We start from the raw sequence: 18,176 nt of genomic DNA on the forward strand, positions 1-18,176 counted from the left end.
AGTGTTATTTTAGTAACATATCTATTATAGTTTTATTTTTTATTTTAATATTCTCGGTTTTCTTTCATTTTTTTTCTTTTTCTTTTTTTTGAGTTGTTCGTTTTTTTTCTAAATATGTCTATAACCTTTTTTCAGTTTTAGTTATTTTAGTATATCAATTTAAACTAAATTAAAATGAGAAAGGTTGCTTTGGCAGCTAGCTGAAATAAATCCTTGAATTGTTTTTGATTTTATTTTGTATATTTTGGTTTATTTGATGTATTTTGTAATGTTTTTTAATGACATAATTATTGAACTATTTCCCACACAGAGCAAAGACTCTCGCGTCTGGTGTGTTTTGAGCTTTTCGTCTCGCCGTAGGAAAAAGAAGGCGGGGTTTCAAAGAGGTCACGGAAACACTAGTGAAGCATCACGGGAAAACACGTGTGGAACTGTGCAGCATCGCTCAACAAAAGCAATTAGGTCAGTTTTAGCTTTTAAATAAGTGTTTTAATGTCGTGCAGTCTGTTTTGTTCTGACTTGTTTCACGTCCTGTGTTGTAAATTAACGGCATATGCTCAGTGTTTTAGTTACTGCATTATACAGTCATGTAAAATGGTACAAAATGAGCTGTGTTGTGTAAGTTACATCACAGACAAGAACGATAATACACTGTAAACAAATAATCACGAAAACAAGAAACATGACAGCCTAATATGACGAGTATACATTATAAAATATAGTGCTCTGTTATTTTAAATAAAAAATAAATCTAGCCTAAAAAGTACTGCTGTAAAAAAGGTTGACATCTTGCCCTAACCCTTCCATATTTGTCTTTATTTGGAAGTTTGTTTTGCTGTAACATCACTTGTTTAAATCAGTTGTTAATTATTTCACTATAAAGAAACACTCAAGATGAACCACATTATTTTGGCTTGCCTGTGTTAGAAATCGTGACATTTCTTAAAATGGATATACTGACCTTTCCTGTGTTTTCCACAGGTAAATACTTCCATCTGGTTCTTCCAAATAATCACCATGACTTCCAAAAACACTGTAAGCGGTGACGACCGCTTCTCCAAGGTTAAAAAGGACCCTCGCTTCTGGGAGATGCCCAACAGAGAGCGCAAAGTCAAGATCGACAAGCGTTTCCAGTCCATGTTCCACGACCAGCGCTTTAAGCTGAAGTACACGGTGGATAAACGCGGCCGACCCGTCAACCACACGTCCGCCGAGGACCTCAAGCGCTTCTACAAGCTCTCGGACTCCGAGCAGTCGGACGAAGAGCAGGAGGACGAGAAGACGGAGAAGGAAAAGAAAGCGGTTGAGCAGGAAGATGAGAGTGATGAATCTGAAGACGAGGAAGAAGCAGAGAAGGTCCTGAAGTCTGAAAAAGCTAAGAAAACTAAAGAGCCGTTGATAAAGGGAGTGAGAGTGTTTGAAGAAGGTAATGCTACAGAAACGTTTGTTACTGGCTTAATTGTCATTGCTGATCTGATTATGTAACTTTTTTTGTTTTGCATTGTGCTTGTTTTGGATCATCTTAAAGTCATTTTGACAAGCATGTTTATACACTGCCCAGGCAAAATAAGCAAATGCTTAAGAGTAAATGATTGGGTCATTATTGCAGTGAATAGTATGTTTCTAGCATGTAATATGTTTGGCAACAGATCTTCTAACCCCACAGCATTTATATCCATAGAGGTGCATCAGTTTGTGGTCCAGATCTTGTAGTGTCAGTGTAAGAGTCCAGCTCTCTGTAAAGTCTCCTCCAGCACGTCCCAAAGACTCTCAGTGAGTTTAAGCTCTGGACTCAGAGGAGACAATTCATGAGTGAAGATGATTCTTCATCCTCACAACCATTCCTTCAGTCTGAGCTGATGAATCTGGACATTGTCATCCTGGAATATGGCCATGATGGGTCTTCCTACATGGATGTTTAAATGAAAAACTACACACTCCATCAATGAGGGTTAGAAGAACTGATGCCAAACATATAACGTGCTAGAGACATAATAATCACTGCAATAATGATCATCAATCACTGACTCTTATCATTGATTTAACATTGGTTTGTCTGGACAGGCAGTGTATATTCTTCTGAAGATTATGAGTATTGTTTATTTGGTTACTTATGGCTTGATGCCGATTTTTATTGGATTTTTCAGATGAAGATGAGAAATCTGGTGTTGAAGAGGACGAAGAAGATGGTTCTTCTGAAGGTGATGAAGATGAAGAGGAGGAGGAGGTTGATGAAGAAGTTGAGAGCGAGTCAGATGAAGATGGCGACGATGGACCTGATCTGGCCAGAGGGAAGGGTAACATTGAGACCAGCTCTGATGAAGATGACGATGATGAAGAGTTGGAGGATGAGGAGATTGAGCATGACTGGGGAGAGATGTGGAAAGATGCTCCACGGAGTGACAATGTGAGATTTCATCCAAACACTTCTTTAATCATATACACTGCCATTCAAAAGTTTGAGTTTTTGTCTCTCCTGCTCACAAAGGCTGCATTTATTTGATCAAAAATACAGAAAAACAGTAATATTGTGAAATATTTTTACATTTTAAAACAACTGTTTTCAATTTGAATATATTGTAAAGTGTAATTTATTCCTGTGATCTGAATTTTCAGCATCATTACTCCAGTCTTCAGTGTCACATGATCCTTCAGAAATCATTCTGATATAAGGATTTGATCCTCAAGAAACATTTATGATTATTATCAATGTTGAAAAGTTAAATAAATAAAAAAAGAGACATTTGAAATAGAAATATTTATTAACATCATAAATGCCACTTTTGACCAATTTAATGCGTCAATTTCTTCTTTTTTTAAATCTTACTGAACTTTAGTGTTTAGTATTATGTTAGTATATTTATTAAATGTTATATTATTGAAATATATATATTTTAATTATTGAAAATCGCAACCAAATAAACATTTTTGAATAACGCACTTAAAATAATTACTTTAAAAAGTATTTATATTATCACATTAGTGTTTGCTGCCGGTGTGTTTAGTGTGTTCTTTCCTGTGTTTAGACTTCACAGCGGTTGGCAGTTTGTAACATGGACTGGGACAGACTGAAAGCTAAAGATCTGCTGGCTCTCTTTAACTCGTTCAAGCCCAAAGGAGGCGTAGTACTGTCTGTAACGGTAACTATCCCTTCTCTTCCTGCTCTGGCTCTTTCAACAATCACATTATTACTTCCGATTGCGCTGCAGCTGTGAGTCTGAATCGTTGGCTTGCATTTGTCAGATCTATCCGTCTGAGTTTGGGAAGGAGAGGATAAGTGCAGAAAAGACCCAAGGTCCGCTGGAGCTCATCAGCCTCCCAGACGACCCCGACGCCGACACAGAAGAGCAAAGGTACCGCTTTTCATGACCTTTTACTGGCTCTTATTGGTGTTTGCCTGGACACCACTGAGGGTACGGCTGGGCGTTAAAACGATAACGATAATTATCACAATATAATTTTCCTCGATAAAACGATAACAACCGGTCGATAATTTCTCAATATATGCGTATATAATTATATAATTTATATAACTATATACGATATAATGATATAATTTCGTGCATGCGTATTGCAGACCGGGCTTTTGGGTGCTGCACGCGCTGTTGTTTACAGTCAGTGACTGACAGGATTGGAAGTTTGGAGTGAAGTGGAGCGATACAAATGAGCAGTAGTGAAGAAAACTCAGAGCTCACGACAAGCTTGGATGACACGGATATCGTTGACAACTTAGTTCATTCAACTTCAGTGGTTTGGAGATATTTTGGCGATCCCAGCCGACATAAAACAGAGCGACTTGCGTGGGCTGCTTATCATAGGTTCACGAAATTTCATTAAATCATCGTGCTTCTTCAAAGTTTTTCCATATAACATTGAGCCCAACACAGCAGTAAATCTACATTTACTGCATTCACGCACAGCAGGCTTATCACCTTGTTAGTTGTAGTGGGTGACTTGCAATCTAACGCTACCAAACTATAATCACTAAAACATCGGACTTGTACATCGCTATCATTATTATTTGTCTTTGGTGATGTATTAATGACTCAGCATCGCATGTATCAAAAGAGAAATAATTTCTTCCGATGTTTTAAATGAATAAAATAGACTAGACAGAGCTCTGGAGATCTGCAAATACTGAACTTTGCTCTCTCCCGACCAACACACTGTAGGTGAGGTGTGTGAGTCGGTGAGATGGGCGTATGTGTGTGTGTGTGTGTGTGACAGAGAGCGATGCACGGTGGACCAATCCACTGTGAGGCAAGAGAGGGGAGACTCAAAATGTTTCAAAACTTAAAACCCCTTTGTACCCGTTTGTATTTTTAGTGTTTTACTACTTACACAATTAAGTAATAATAATATTGATATACATTGAAGAGTAAAAAAATGCTTACCACAATAAATATTTTAATTAATAAATCTACCTCAGTTTTAATAAATTGTTCGACTGTTTGGGAAATGTTTGTGATGTTTTGACAATAAAATGTAAAACCACAGTTAACTGTCTGTTTTCTACATATTTCACTCAGGAGCAAAAATATGCCTTTAAACTTTAAAGAAATAAAGATGTTACATTTATCGTGATATTTATCGATATCGACTGATATGGACAATTATATTGTGATAATTCTTTTGGGCCATATCGCCCAGCCCTAACTGAGGGCAATAGCAGAATGCATTGGAAACAAACTTAGTGACAAAAAATATGTCCTAGATGGCTGACAGTGTTTTAAAACATACTAATGATGTGTATGTTCTTAGCATTTTAGCTAGTTTTTAGCATTTAATACTAAAAAAGTCTATAAAAATAAAAAACTGTACTTAGTGCAGTGTTTTTATGGTAAAGATGTTCTGCATTGCATGCTACATTGATAGATAAAAAAAGTTATCAAATGCTTTTAGCTGTGGCTATAATGCTGTTCAAAAAGTTTGGGTCAGTATTTTATTGCATTCAATTTATGACATCTATAATGTTATAAGAGATAATTATTTTATGTTCTTTGAACTTTCTATTCATCAAATAATCCTGACAAAAATGTATCACGGTTTCCACAAAGATATGAAGCAGCACAACTGTTGTCATCATTGATAAATAATAATCAGAAATGTTTCTTGTGCATCAAATCCTCATATCAGAATGATTTCTAAAGGATCATGTGTCACTGAAGACTGGAGTATTGATAAAAAATCTTCTTTGATAACAGGAATAAATTACATTTTACTATAAATTCAAATAAGAAACGTTATTTTAAATTGTAAAAATATTTAACAATATTAAAGTTTTTACTGTATTTTTCAAACAAAATAAAATAAATGCAACCATGTTGAGTATAAGAGTGTTGTTTAAAAAACAAAAAACACCCAAACTTTTGAATGGCAGTGTATTTCACTGTATTTTTCGACCTTTTGATAATATTGGATGTCTATTTTTATAATTACTCTGAATGGTTTTAAACGACAGTGTTATCTTTTTCCAGTCAGAGGAACCATCATTTTCACCAGTTATTTCAGCCCAGTGTTTTATGATGTGTTTTCAGGATCTACCGAGAGAAGGTGCGTGACTATCAGTTCAAGCGTCTGAAGTATTACTACGCCGTGGTGGAGTGTGACTCTGTCGAAACAGCGAAACACATTTATGAGGAGTGTGACGGCTTCGAGTACGAGAGCAGCTGCTCGACGATCGACCTGCGGTGAGTCCCCTCCATTTCCAGAGACTGTTTTTAAACTAAGTCTCCAAGAATACAAGAAATGAAGAATACCAAGAATACAAATCTGATGGCATTTAAGAACTTAGCACTTGAATATTTAAAAAAATGGTAACATGACTTTACAATAAGGTTCATTAGTTAACATGAACGAATAATGACCTGCACTTATAAAGAGCATTTATTTATCTTTGTTAATGATAATTTCAACATTAACTAATGCATTATTCAAATCATGTTAACATTAGTTAACGGATGGTGAATTAACATGAACAAACCATGAACAGTTGGATTTTTATTAACTAACGTTAATAAAGATTAACTAATTCAAATGCATTACTCATGGTTAGTTCATGTTAGTTAATACATCAACTAATGTTAACTAATGAAACCTTATTGTAAAGTAGAGTTGTCAAAAGTACCGACCACGATACCAAATCGGTACTGAAATGTTAAAAATGTGACGCTTGGAGCGCTGTTGAGCGGAATCGTAAACACCTCTTTTTTTTTTTTTTTTTTTTTTTTTTTTTTTTTTTTTATTGACATACAGACATACAAACCACAATAGTGCAGTAATTGACAATCGAGTAATTACATAATTCTAGAAGTGAAATAAAAGTGTGTTAATGTATAAGGTGTGTGTGGGTGAGTGTAGGTGTGGGTGTGTATTCAAAAGCAAAATTACACATTTATTATTTATTATATTATCACTACCACTTATCATCATCATACCATCATCATCATCATTGTAATAATCAGTGTCCCTTTTTTTATTTTATTTTTTATTTTCCTATGTAATATTTATCATTGTCACCACTTTCAATGGGTCAATAAGTTTCACATAGTATAATAATAATATAAGATAATCCTCCCCCCACATCTTTTCAGTCCCTATACTTTTTATTTTATTTTTTATTTTATTTTTATGTTGTGTGTAGTGTCTAAGGTGCATTAAAAGAAGGGGGACATTGTGCGAGTGTCTCAACTTAGGACAGAGATGCTGTCCTAGAGAAACCATTTCTCGCCTGTCCTACCTGCCTTAGTGTTTATGAGGTTTTCCAATTTAAATATACATACAAACACACATTTCTCTTCTACATTGTGGTGCATTAAAAACACATGAAAAGATTAGGGGGAAAATTAGAAATAATCAATCGATTTTACTATAGTAGTAGTGGTGACAATGAAAACCAGGTTTGAAATTCCAAAACAGCAATAATAATAGTTGATGATAATGATGATGATGATGATGATGATGACGACAATGATGAAAGCAAAGACAACAATGGAAACAGCAACAATAATAAAAATAATAATAATAAATAATAGCAATCATAACAATAACAATAATGAAACAATGAAACAATATTGACAATAATTGGAATTATGCAGTAATGCCTGTGGATTGATTAAGAGATGGGAGGAGACGGAGTTACGGAGAGAGAGAGGATTCAGAGTTGTAAGAGGTCAGAAAGTGTTGGATGGCAGAGGTCGCTTTCAGATGAGGGATTATAGGGGAGAGATGTGTATTCCATTGTAATAAAGTCGGTGAGAAGATTTTTCCAGTGGTTAATGTGTATTTTGTTACGAGTTTTCCAGTTCATGAGGATAGTTTTCTTGGCAATGGTTAGGGCTATGAGGAGAGTTTTAAAGTTTATAGTTTTATCTGTAATTATTGTGAGGTCCCCAAGCAAGCAAAGAGAGGGCGATAGTGGGATGTGGCAGCCCACTATAGTGGATAGTGACTGTGTGACCTCTTCCCAGAAGTGTTTGATTGGAGTGCAGTGCCAGGTTGCATGGATGTATGTATCTGTAGATTTCTGACTGCAATGTGTGCAAATTTCTGATGTGAAACCCATTTTAGCTAATCTATTGGCCGTGTAGTGTGTTCTGTGAAGTGTTTTGTATTGTATCAATTGAAGATTAGCATTTTTGGACATGAAATAGATGTTTTTACAGATTTGGGTCCAGAAGTTGGCATCAGGAGCTATTGAGAGATCGTTTTCCCATTTTATTGTTGGTAAGTATATGGTCTGAAATTGATTTGAAATGATTTTGTATATTTTGGAGAGAAGTTTCTTTGGAGATGTAATGTTAACCAAGTCTGATATTGCTGGTGGAAGTTCTAAATTTGTGGCTCGGATGTTTATTTTTGCCAGAACAGAAGATTTGAGTTGCAGGTATTTTAAAAATTCATTGCTCCTGATGCCAAACTCCTGGGCCAAATGCGGAAATGTTGTTAATGTGTTGGATTTGAAAATATGGTTAATATGAGTGATACCCTTTTCAGCCCATGTGTGAAAGTTCAGTATTTTTTTATTGCTAATGAAGTCACGGTTGTTCCACAATGGGGTGCGGATAGATGGAGCTAGTACAGAATTTGTGATTTGGTGAAATTTCCACCAGGCTGTCAGAGTGGAGGCTATAGTTACAGCCTTAAAACATGTGTGTTGTTTGATTGTTTTTGTGAGGAATGGTATGTCAGCTATATTTAATTCTTTGCAGAGTGATTGTTCTATATCTAGCCATATAATATCGGATTGGGTGGGGTGGGTCCATTTGTATATGTATTGCAGTTGGTTAGCTATCGAGTAATAATAAAAATTTGGTGCTTCTAGTCCTCTTAATCGTAAACACCTCTGACTGGTCATTGTGCTCACGTGCTCATCGGATGTGCCTGTGATTGGCTACAATGATCAACTCACGGCAGCGGTTTGAAACAACACGGAAGTGTTTGAAAAGTGTTTTGAAAGCGGGAGCGGGAGCGTTTGAAAGCGTCGACCAGCGGACCGGTAGGCTGATAGACACCTACATTCAAACGCTCTGTGTGTATCTGTGTAAGCGCTCCGTGAAAAGCGTCATTGATGTATTTTTACAACATGTTTGTGAAGCGCTGATCAAAGTAGCCAATCATAGAACTATTTGATAAGCGCGTGAGCACAATGGCCAGTCAGAGGTGTTTACGATTCCGCTCAACAGCGCTCAAAGCGTCATATTTGTAACATTTCAGTACCGAATTGGTATCGCGGTCGGTACTTTTGACAACACTATTGTAAAGTGTAACCAAATAAACAAACATTTCATCATCTGTGAGAGCTTTATTTGTCAGCTGTCATTGGTTCATGTTGGTGGCTGTGTGCAGGTTCATCCCCGATGACGTGACGTTTGACGATGAGCCGAAGGACAGAGCGACCGATGTGGATTATGCTTCCTACAAGCCCAAACTCTTCACATCAACGGCCACCACCACAGCCAAGGTCTGTCAAGCTGAACATTACACAAGATCTGAGCGGCTGAACTGGATGTAGAGTAACGTCTGTCTGGTGTGTCTGCTGTCCGTCATCAGGTTGAGCTGACTTGGGACGAAACGGATCACGACCGTGTCACGGCTCTCTGCCGGAAGTTCAATAAGGACGAGCTGTTGGACATGGACTTCAAGGCTTACCTGGCCTCTTCCAGTGAGGACGAAGAGGAGGAAGAGGCAGAGAAACCGACGGAAGGTTAGTGATGAGTATCTCATCTATCGAATGGAAAAGAGCAACAGCATCAACTTCCTGTTAAAGGGGTGGTTCTGTGTTTTTTTCCTAGGCTTGGTTGTGTTTATGGGGTGCAGTATAACATGTCTTAACGCCGCATTCACACGGGGCGTAGGCGTTAACGCTTGACGGAGGGCGTGGCTGAAGCTGGGTGCTGACGCGATCGTCATAGTGACAACAGCCAATCACATTACCTTGCCGCTTGGACAAAAACACAACACAAAAAAGCACCTTTTTATGACAGCTAGTCTGTGAGACGAAATGGATGCCGATTTGGTTGTATGTGCGAGTGCGATTGCCCGTGTAGTCGTTGTCAGCGCACTGCACAGGTGCATGAAGGCGCAGCTCACGGGGCTGTAATGAACGCAATTGGCTAGCGTCTGCTGTAGGATATTTGCATACGGCGATCTGATTGGATGACGCCTGCGCTGGCGCTTGAAAAGTTGAGAATTCTTCAACTTCTGCCGCTTGGAACGCGAGTGAAGCGCCGCGACGGAACCCACAATTCAGTTCGGCAACGGATGATGTCACCCATTCAAAGTAAATGGGAAGCGTTAACGCTTACGCCCCGTGTGAATGCGGCATAATACATTTTTTTTTAAATGCCATATTTTTCTTATACCTGACCTTTATTCCACACCGCTGTCTCCACTGTCCTTTGAACGGCTCGTTTGCTTCCTGCTTCTATGAAGCCCATGCCAGATGCCAGCAAGGTTTTCCAGCCCAAAACTCGCAAAAAAAAAACCGCCCAAAAACCGCCCATTTTTTTTTGGCTCGTTTCTCGTTTAAATAGCCTAACATTGAAATAATTTACAAGCTTTAAAATTACCCATGTATCGACTAGCCTATCCGAATTCAGAAACAACATTCAATGAAATTAATGCAACATTCTTTGTACTTTTGTGTCCAATTCCTTTTTCGTTTTTAACCATGGAAAAAAATTATTAAATGGAATGGTTGTTGTATTTTTAAATACTATTTTGAATAAAAACTTTTGTATCAAAACGTAGGCTAGCCTATACACAATTTCCATGCGCACAAAATAAAATAACTTTTTTATAATTTTTTTTTTATTAGCTACGTTTTGCATTTTTATAAACTAAAAACGAACAGATTCATATAAAAAAGGTACATTTACAAATGTTCTTTTGCACAATTATTTCCAGATAAAGAAAGGATCAGTAAAATGAAACACAATAAACTTACAAATAATGATTAGGCTTACAAATTAAAAAACGATCGGAAAAGTCGTCCAATTTTCTAATACTATTATTTGATGACAATATATTTGGAAAACAAAATCCAGCCATTTCTGCTTTTTTTCTTTTAAACAAAAAATCAGGCTGCACCCTTTTTTAAAATTACATATTTAATTCCGAAATAGAATAATAAATGAACAAAAACGTACACAGACTTTCTATGCCTCTGTGCGTAGTCATTCTATTGATTCCATGAAACATATTCATGAATAACATTACATGAAAATCGCGCTGACCATATTATTTATAGAACGTGTGTCAGTCAGTGCGCTCTATGCAGAAGCAGAACGTTTGTGCATGGCGGGCCATCTACACAAAGCACGTCAGCCAGGCCAGAGCTGTAGCCTGTAGTGTGTGTGTGAGTGAGACTGCTGCCTGTTGAACAGAGGGTAACAGGAAGAAGGATCTGAAGTGCCGGTGTTTCGGCTACAAAAAACCCGCCGCACTGATCCAAAACCAGCCCAATTTTTATCCACCCGCCCAAACCCATTTTTGCCTGCAAAATAGATTGCGAAACCGCCCAATTGGGCGGGAAACCGCCCAATATGGCAACGCTGCCCATCCCTCTGAAAAACGCAATGGTCTTAGATTGGTTAGATGGCCAAATGTAGTTTCCTGTATTTTTATTGGCTGAAGTGCTAAGCACAGGTTGTCCAGAAACGCCGTTGTCACCATTACGGGCAGAAGTCACATCTGCGGAGACTAGCGAGGGTTTATGATGTCACCGACCCAGGAAGAAGCTCGTTGTAGTCCAAACCGGCCGTTTTTGTATAAACTGCCGTAACTTTAAAAGACAATATCTCCGTTTGCACTGAACTTTGCAGATACTGTTTATGCTCAAGCAGCAACATTACACACTAACTAAAGTTAAAAAAGTCAAATTGCATGCAACCACCCCTTTAAATGCCTCCTTGTGGAGGTGAACGTGAAAGTCTGGCTGTCCTTGAAATGTTTTGTTGTATTGAATGTCTTGTCAGCTGAGGAGCCGGCTGAGCCTCTTCTTGTGGAGAAGAAGGGCAGTAAGGGGAAGAAAAGCGCAGAGCAGATCGCCAAATACAGAGATCTACTGAAGAGCATTCAGGACAAAGACAAGGGGAAGGACGACGGCATGGACATGGAGATCACATGGGTACCAGGTATGACAGTTTCATGTGCGGATTACTCACAAGTTTATTTATTATTGTTTTATATTATTAATTTTTTTAAACCAATTTTTACATTACACATATTAATATTATATTATTACACCTATTAATATTATATTATTAATATAGTAAAATATATATTTTTATTAAATAATGCTAAATATATCACATAAAATATGTATTTATATATGTATGCATATAATTATGTGTTTTAATGATTGCAGAAAACTATTCTCTATGTATTATTTTATATATCAAAAATATATTTTATATATCAAAAACAAATAAATATGATATATTCAATAATTTATATATTATATATATTTGATATATATGTTAATGTTTTTTTGGTGTTGTCATTTTGTTTTTAGGACTGAAGGAAACGACCGAGAAGCTTGTGAAGAAGAAAATGTTGGGCAAAGATACTCTGAGTCCGTGGGAGGAGTACCTGCAGAAGAAAAAAGACAAAAAGAAACAGAAGCGGAAAGGAAAGAAGGTAAATGTGTGACTGAGGAATCTTTTTGTTGGTCCTTCATTACTGTACTTCTGACTCAACGATGCACTGTCCTTTCTGGTGCAGGAAGCAGCGGAGGCGGAGCCTGGGATCAGTGATGATGAACTTCCTGCTGATGTGGACCTCAGTGACCCCTTCTTCACAGAGGAGCTCGGCGCATCAGGTTAGCCTGCACTTTATTCCCCTAACGCTTTATTATATTTAACATGAGGGAGATTAAACAATGAGGTCTGTGTTGTCAATTCAATTGCAGGATCCCTGGTAAACAAAAAGAACAAGAGCAGGAAGAAGGATGAGGAGAAGACACCAGAAGAACAGGAAGAGCTGGAGAGACGGAGGGTACGTTTCTGACTGTGACAACGAGAGGTGTTTATGGGTAATGTGTCATGGTTTACCAACTGTGTCTTGATCTCTAGGCTGAGATGGAGCTGCTGATGGATGACGATGAAGACGGCAAGCACAAACATTTCAACTACGACAAGATCGTAGAGCACCAGAACCTGAGCAAGAAGAAGAGGAAGAAGCTCCTGAAGAGCAACACACCACTGGAGGCCGACGACTTCCAGGTCAAAACACCTTCCTTCACTTGCACTCTTATGCTGCGTTCACACCGGGCGCGAATGACGCAAATAAATAAAAGTTAGGCGCGTGAACATTTTGAATCCATTCGCTTCATTCCCTACACAACAGACACGAATTCGCATCATGGGAGGAGCTTCTGCCAGGCAGTGGCAGTCGGACTAGCCGAGTTAAGGCTGCTATCACAGGGGTTAATGACCGCCGCTGATCGCCTGGGTCTCACACCTCTGAAAACGCCTGATCAAATTTTCAAATAGCCGCTCTCTTAAAGCTCCCGTTCTTTGCGTGTTTTCGAAGCTTTGATTGTGTTCACAGTGTGCAATATAACATGAGTTATATTGCACACTGTGAAAAAACACAGTATTTTTCACACAATTGACTTATCTGTACAGCGCTGTTTCCTCTGTCCTAAAACGGCCTGATGATTTCCTTGTTCTATGAAGTCCCTCCTTCAGAAACACGTAACGAGTTCTGATTAAGCTAGCGTTTCGCTGTGATTGGACAGCAGCTTAGCGCACGTTTCCCGGAAAGGTCCCGCCTCTTACCATAACGGGGAGATACGCGTGCTCAATGTTATTGCAAACATGTCTATATTGCCTTATCAATTTGAGTTGGAATCAGACCCGGAGAATATCGAAGAGGATCGATTACAACCTGCTCAGGAAAGACTTTTGCAGGATGTTTCTGAATGAATTACTACACTTTTATATGCTAAGTTTTTCGGATTATTTTCAACTACCATCTAACGTTAGTTAACAAAGCTAAACAGCGTTGCACTTTGTGTCATGAGTTACATAAACTGTTAAACGGACCAACTTAAATAATAAAATACAATTACCGGTTGTGGTCCATAAACAACGCCTTCTCCAGACAAAGAGGGAACTGCGTCATCTTTTAAGAATAATCTTTCTGCGAATCCAGCATTAAACTGATTGAGATTAAGGAAGCAGTCCTCAGCAAAATGTGCTGCACATAGTTTTAAATTGTGATTATAATTTTCCGGAACCGAGTTAAACATGAACTGTAGCCATTGATCTCTACGTACAGCGTCCGTGGGAAGGCCAAACAAAGGTGATTTGACTCCGGGATGAAAATAACAGCGTTTCAATGGCATGGCGACAAACACACTCTACAAAAACAACACTTCTATTCTCGACGTGCGAGAGCAAAAGGACCACGCCCCGAATTTGCGTGTTCTTGTGGGCGGAGAGTTCGTCAACAAACGGTTTTAGGTGCGTCATTAAACCTGGAAGTGCAGGGCTGTAGTCCAAACCGGCCGCTCGCTGTAGGCTTTGAAAGGGAACTTCTGTTAAATAAAATATCTCGCTTGGCATTGAACTTTGAGCTTTATAATTTTACAGGTATTATTTATGCTCTAACAGCAACATTACACACTAACTAAAGTTTGAAAGATGGAATCGCAAAGAATGGGACCTTTAATAAATAAACCACATATTTGAGCTTTAAACAACTACATTCTTGCCTGAAAAACTCTTAAAACGAAATTTTGTGACACAATAACAGTAGTATTTTTTAATTACTCTGGCATCGGGGATTCCCATCCGTCACTTCACCACGTGACAGCAGTAAGCAGGCTCCTCATTGGTTAACGCAGCGCGAATATCCGGCAAAGTTCGTGAGAGTGGTTCGCGTCATTCGTGCGAATCGCACCACAGAATGCCTATTTGCGTTAGCCTGACAAGCCAGACCCACATCAAGATGTTTGGTCTGGAAACTCACCATTGACAGCTCAATCCGAGGGGCGGGATAAACGGTTGTCTTTCAAACTCCCTCTGCACGCGATAGGATAGCGCTACAACCAACCAGAGCAACGAAGGTGAAGCAGAGCTTATTAAACATTCACCGTATCCGGTCGGTTCTCAGAGAAAAGCTTAACTCCAAGTCTTCCAGAGTCGCGGTCAAAGCTGATTCAAAAGACCGCCGCCGTTCGCCAGTTTCTGTGTTTACTAGAAGCACGCAAACGCAACTCGCCCGTCGTCATTATGGCCCCGCCCGCCGACTCTATACACGATGTGATTGGCCCGTCCAGAGTTAGGGGTATACAGCTCAGAGGGGTATTGAGTTCCTAGACGACACTTGCGGGCAGATTAAATTTGCTGCCGCTAGGGTGCGTCTAGATTTCTAGGCTATATTTGCGTCTCTGCATTGACTTAACATGTAAATCAGTCGTGCGAATTGCGTCATTCGTGTCCGGTGTGAACGCATTTCATTTCATAGATTTGGTGACTATATCCGACGACTCGCTTACATCATCTTTTAAAAGCGACCTGTATCCGATATTTCCATTTACACTGTACACTGGCAAAACAGCCCAAGACGTTCTTAACTAGAAAAGGAACTAAAACGGCACGATATGCAATGAACGCAGACGAAATTATTATTCAATGTTTTGATTTCCGCACTTTTCCACACATCTTTAAAGGTCAGCAAAACATTGATCTTGTAAGGCGGAGAACAAGTGGAGAGTCCTTGGTCGCAGTTCGTGTCCACCTGAGTCGACGTCATTGAATCCAACCCTTTTTCAATGACGTACGACTCTCGTTTACTGGGGAATATCCAATTTTTCCGCTTACTTGGCAGACGCAAAAGCACGTATCCGAATCATATCGGATTTATTACCACATATGAGTGAGGCCTGAATCCGATCTGAGGAGATCAGAATTCATGCCTTTTTTTCCTGCTTAGACGTTCACATGTCATATTCGATCTGTGCCACATGAGAGGAAAAAAATCGGATTTGGGTCACATGAACCATGCAGTGTAAATGCGGAGAGCAAAAATTCACTGAATCAGAGTTTTGAAACAATTCTCTGAACTAATTCTGTGAAATGAATCAAACTTCCCAACTCTCACAATTTGATAATGTCAAATATTATCAAAAGGTCGAAAAATACACTGCCATTCAAAAGTTTGGGTGTTTTTTGTTTTTTAAACAACACTCTTATACTCAACATGGTTGCATTTATTTGACTCCATGCTTCTCCAGGTGGACGTTCAGGACCCGCGCTTCCAGGCCATGTTCACGTCCCATCTTTACAACCTGGACCCGTCCGACCCGGCCTACAAGAAGACCAAAGCCACGCAGAGCATCTTGGAGGAGAAACTGCGGCGCAGAGAGGAGGAGCAACACAGTCAGGAGGAGAAGCTGAAGAGCAGAGACACACAGGAGAAGCTCAAAGCAGAGACGGCATCCGCCACTAAAGCCATGGACCCTAATTTATCACTGCTTGTCAAATCCATCAAGAACAAAACGCAACAGTTTCAAGCGCGCAAGAAACAAAAGACAAAGTAGACTGGGAATGAGAAACTTAGGTTTGGAGTAAATTATTTACTGGATGTGTTTTTGCTTGGATGTATCTGTCATACAAGACAAAAATTAAAAGCTGTTTGATAATAAACTTCTAACTTTAAATGCAATATGATTAGTGCTGCTATAAAATCATCTCCTGGCTCAAAATCATTAAAACATCTATTCAGACATTCATGCTTGACCTGCCATTTTTGGACAAAAACATCATTGTTCACAATTACATTGCGCAGTAGTCAGTATTTCCAATCTTTTCTAATATTACCATGATTTTTATTCTGCAGAACAAATACATTTTGAAATATTATTTTTTAATTATATAGCTGTGTGTGTGTACAGTATGTATATATATATATATATATATATATATATATATATATATATATATTTCCATTTATATAAAAATGTTAATGCATGCTTTAAGACGCGATAAGAGACAAAAAAGCGTGTTACTAGCATGTATCACACTCGTGCACAAAAAAAAAAGTAATTTATATATGCCTTCAATATTTCAGGGCTCAATTTTTTTGACTGGTTCTGTTCAGATTTTTACTTGCCCTGTCAAAATGCAGAGTTATTGTTTTCCTTGTTTTTGGCCCCATGTGACCTGTGTAAACAGTATTTTAAAATTTTCAGGTAGGTCTAACAGGTAGGATAGGCCTAGATCAGACAGCGGTTGAACAGACAAAAACACACTATTATGCCTCTGTTGAATATCCTCACAAGCACTGTTAAAAGAAGTCTTAAATTAACGAGTTATGAGAAAATGGGATGTGCGGCAGGTCTTAAAGTGACAGTAGCCTAATAAACCCACTGCGGTCTGTCATTAAGGATAATCAAAGAACAAAATGCAAAGAGAAAATCACTCGCTGCTCTTTTCTAAATTACTTTTGTAGATTTAATGAGGAGTAATATTTAATTTATAATCTGTACAGTGAAGTGAAGTGTTTGATAACTTTATTCAATTTCTCTAGGCCTATCCTATCTGTTAGACTTAAATCTTAAAGCGCTGTTTACACCGGTCACATGGGTCAAACACAAGGAAAACAATAACTATTATGATGGAGCAAGTAAAAATCTGAACTAATCTGACAGCCATCAGAAAAAAATGTAGCCCTGATATATACTGAAGGCACAGATGTGACATTTATTACAATAGGTTTATGTAAAGATTGTTGTTCATTTAAATTGAAAAGTGATTTTATTATTTAAAGCCTAATAAATGTTGAAATGAATAGCTTTCAATTACATTGTAATGTGGACTGGCTATAATTAATGACAAGTATTAGTATCAGTGATGCAGGTTTTATTCATAAAAAAGCCATTAAACAAATATTTAAAATATACTGTCTTTATGTTGTGTCTACATTAATTTAGAGATTCTGTCTGAAATTTAAAATATATTAAAATCTTTAATGTCAGGTGCAATTAATTACAGACAAATGTGCGATTAATTCCTTAATTTTTTTTTATAAATTGACAGCACTAATATAAATAATGTCTTATATGACAATATTATTAAAGACATTATTTGAATAAATGTCATCAAAAATGTATACAAATATTCACAATATTCCAGACATTGTTTCAAAAAGTTATTGTATGAGATCTGGATTTATAATGTGACATATTTAACCAATATCATAAAAGCAAGAAAGCTGTTTTCACAAATTTGAGCATGACTGCAAACATGATATTGCTTTAAGAAACATTCAAAAAAAAAAAAAAAATATATATATATATATATATATATATATATATATATATATATATATATAATATATATATATATTAAACTTCATCCTCAACATTATTTATGCATTTTATAATTTACCAATTCAGATGCATCTTCTGCATCACCTCTGTAGTGCAAAGATGAATTTAGTAGTGAATGATTTCATTTGATTGGTAACAGCTCTATATAGGGTAATTATATTTATTATAAGTCATTTTTCAGTTGGTAATGTGGATCTTTATAAATTTAAGGAGTGCCGGTCCTGCCTTGGTCTCGGATTAGGCGGTCTTGACTTCAACACTGATATGTATGGGTGAATATCATCTTTGGGTGAATGTCAATGACACTTTTATGGAAAGACAAGACTGCAAAAGC

General features: G+C 37.8%; 1 protein-coding gene across 1 annotated transcript; it reads left to right on the forward strand.

Annotated features, from left to right (window-relative positions):
* Positions 1–318: 318 nt before the first annotated feature.
* esf1 (ESF1, nucleolar pre-rRNA processing protein, homolog (S. cerevisiae)) lies at positions 319–16,164 on the forward strand. Its single transcript, XM_067440927.1, has 14 exons — positions 319–462; positions 982–1,426; positions 2,148–2,407; positions 3,027–3,140; positions 3,244–3,353; positions 5,538–5,690; positions 8,848–8,962; positions 9,052–9,205; positions 11,478–11,636; positions 12,017–12,141; positions 12,226–12,322; positions 12,413–12,498; positions 12,576–12,725; positions 15,746–16,164. Exons 2-14 carry the CDS (start codon positions 1,018–1,020, stop codon positions 16,049–16,051), a joined length of 2,238 nt encoding a protein of 745 aa, XP_067297028.1. The 5' UTR covers positions 319–462; positions 982–1,017; the 3' UTR covers positions 16,052–16,164.
* The last annotated feature ends 2,012 nt before the right edge of the window (positions 16,165–18,176 follow it).

This window comes from Pseudorasbora parva, chromosome 4, assembly GCF_024679245.1.
Source record: "Pseudorasbora parva isolate DD20220531a chromosome 4, ASM2467924v1, whole genome shotgun sequence".
NCBI lineage: Eukaryota > Metazoa > Chordata > Actinopteri > Cypriniformes > Gobionidae > Pseudorasbora > Pseudorasbora parva.

Excerpts from the sequence above, each read along its gene's own strand:
- esf1 (XM_067440927.1), top strand. The coding sequence starts at position 1,018 with ATGACTTCCAAAAACACTGTAAGCGGTGACGACCGCTTCTCCAAGGTT. Across the intron at positions 12,323-12,412 it reads AGAGGAGCTCGGCGCATCAG|GATCCCTGGTAAACAAAAAG; the intron begins GTTAGCCTGCAC and ends ATTCAATTGCAG. Across the intron at positions 12,726-15,745 it reads TGGAGGCCGACGACTTCCAG|GTGGACGTTCAGGACCCGCG; the intron begins GTCAAAACACCT and ends ATGCTTCTCCAG.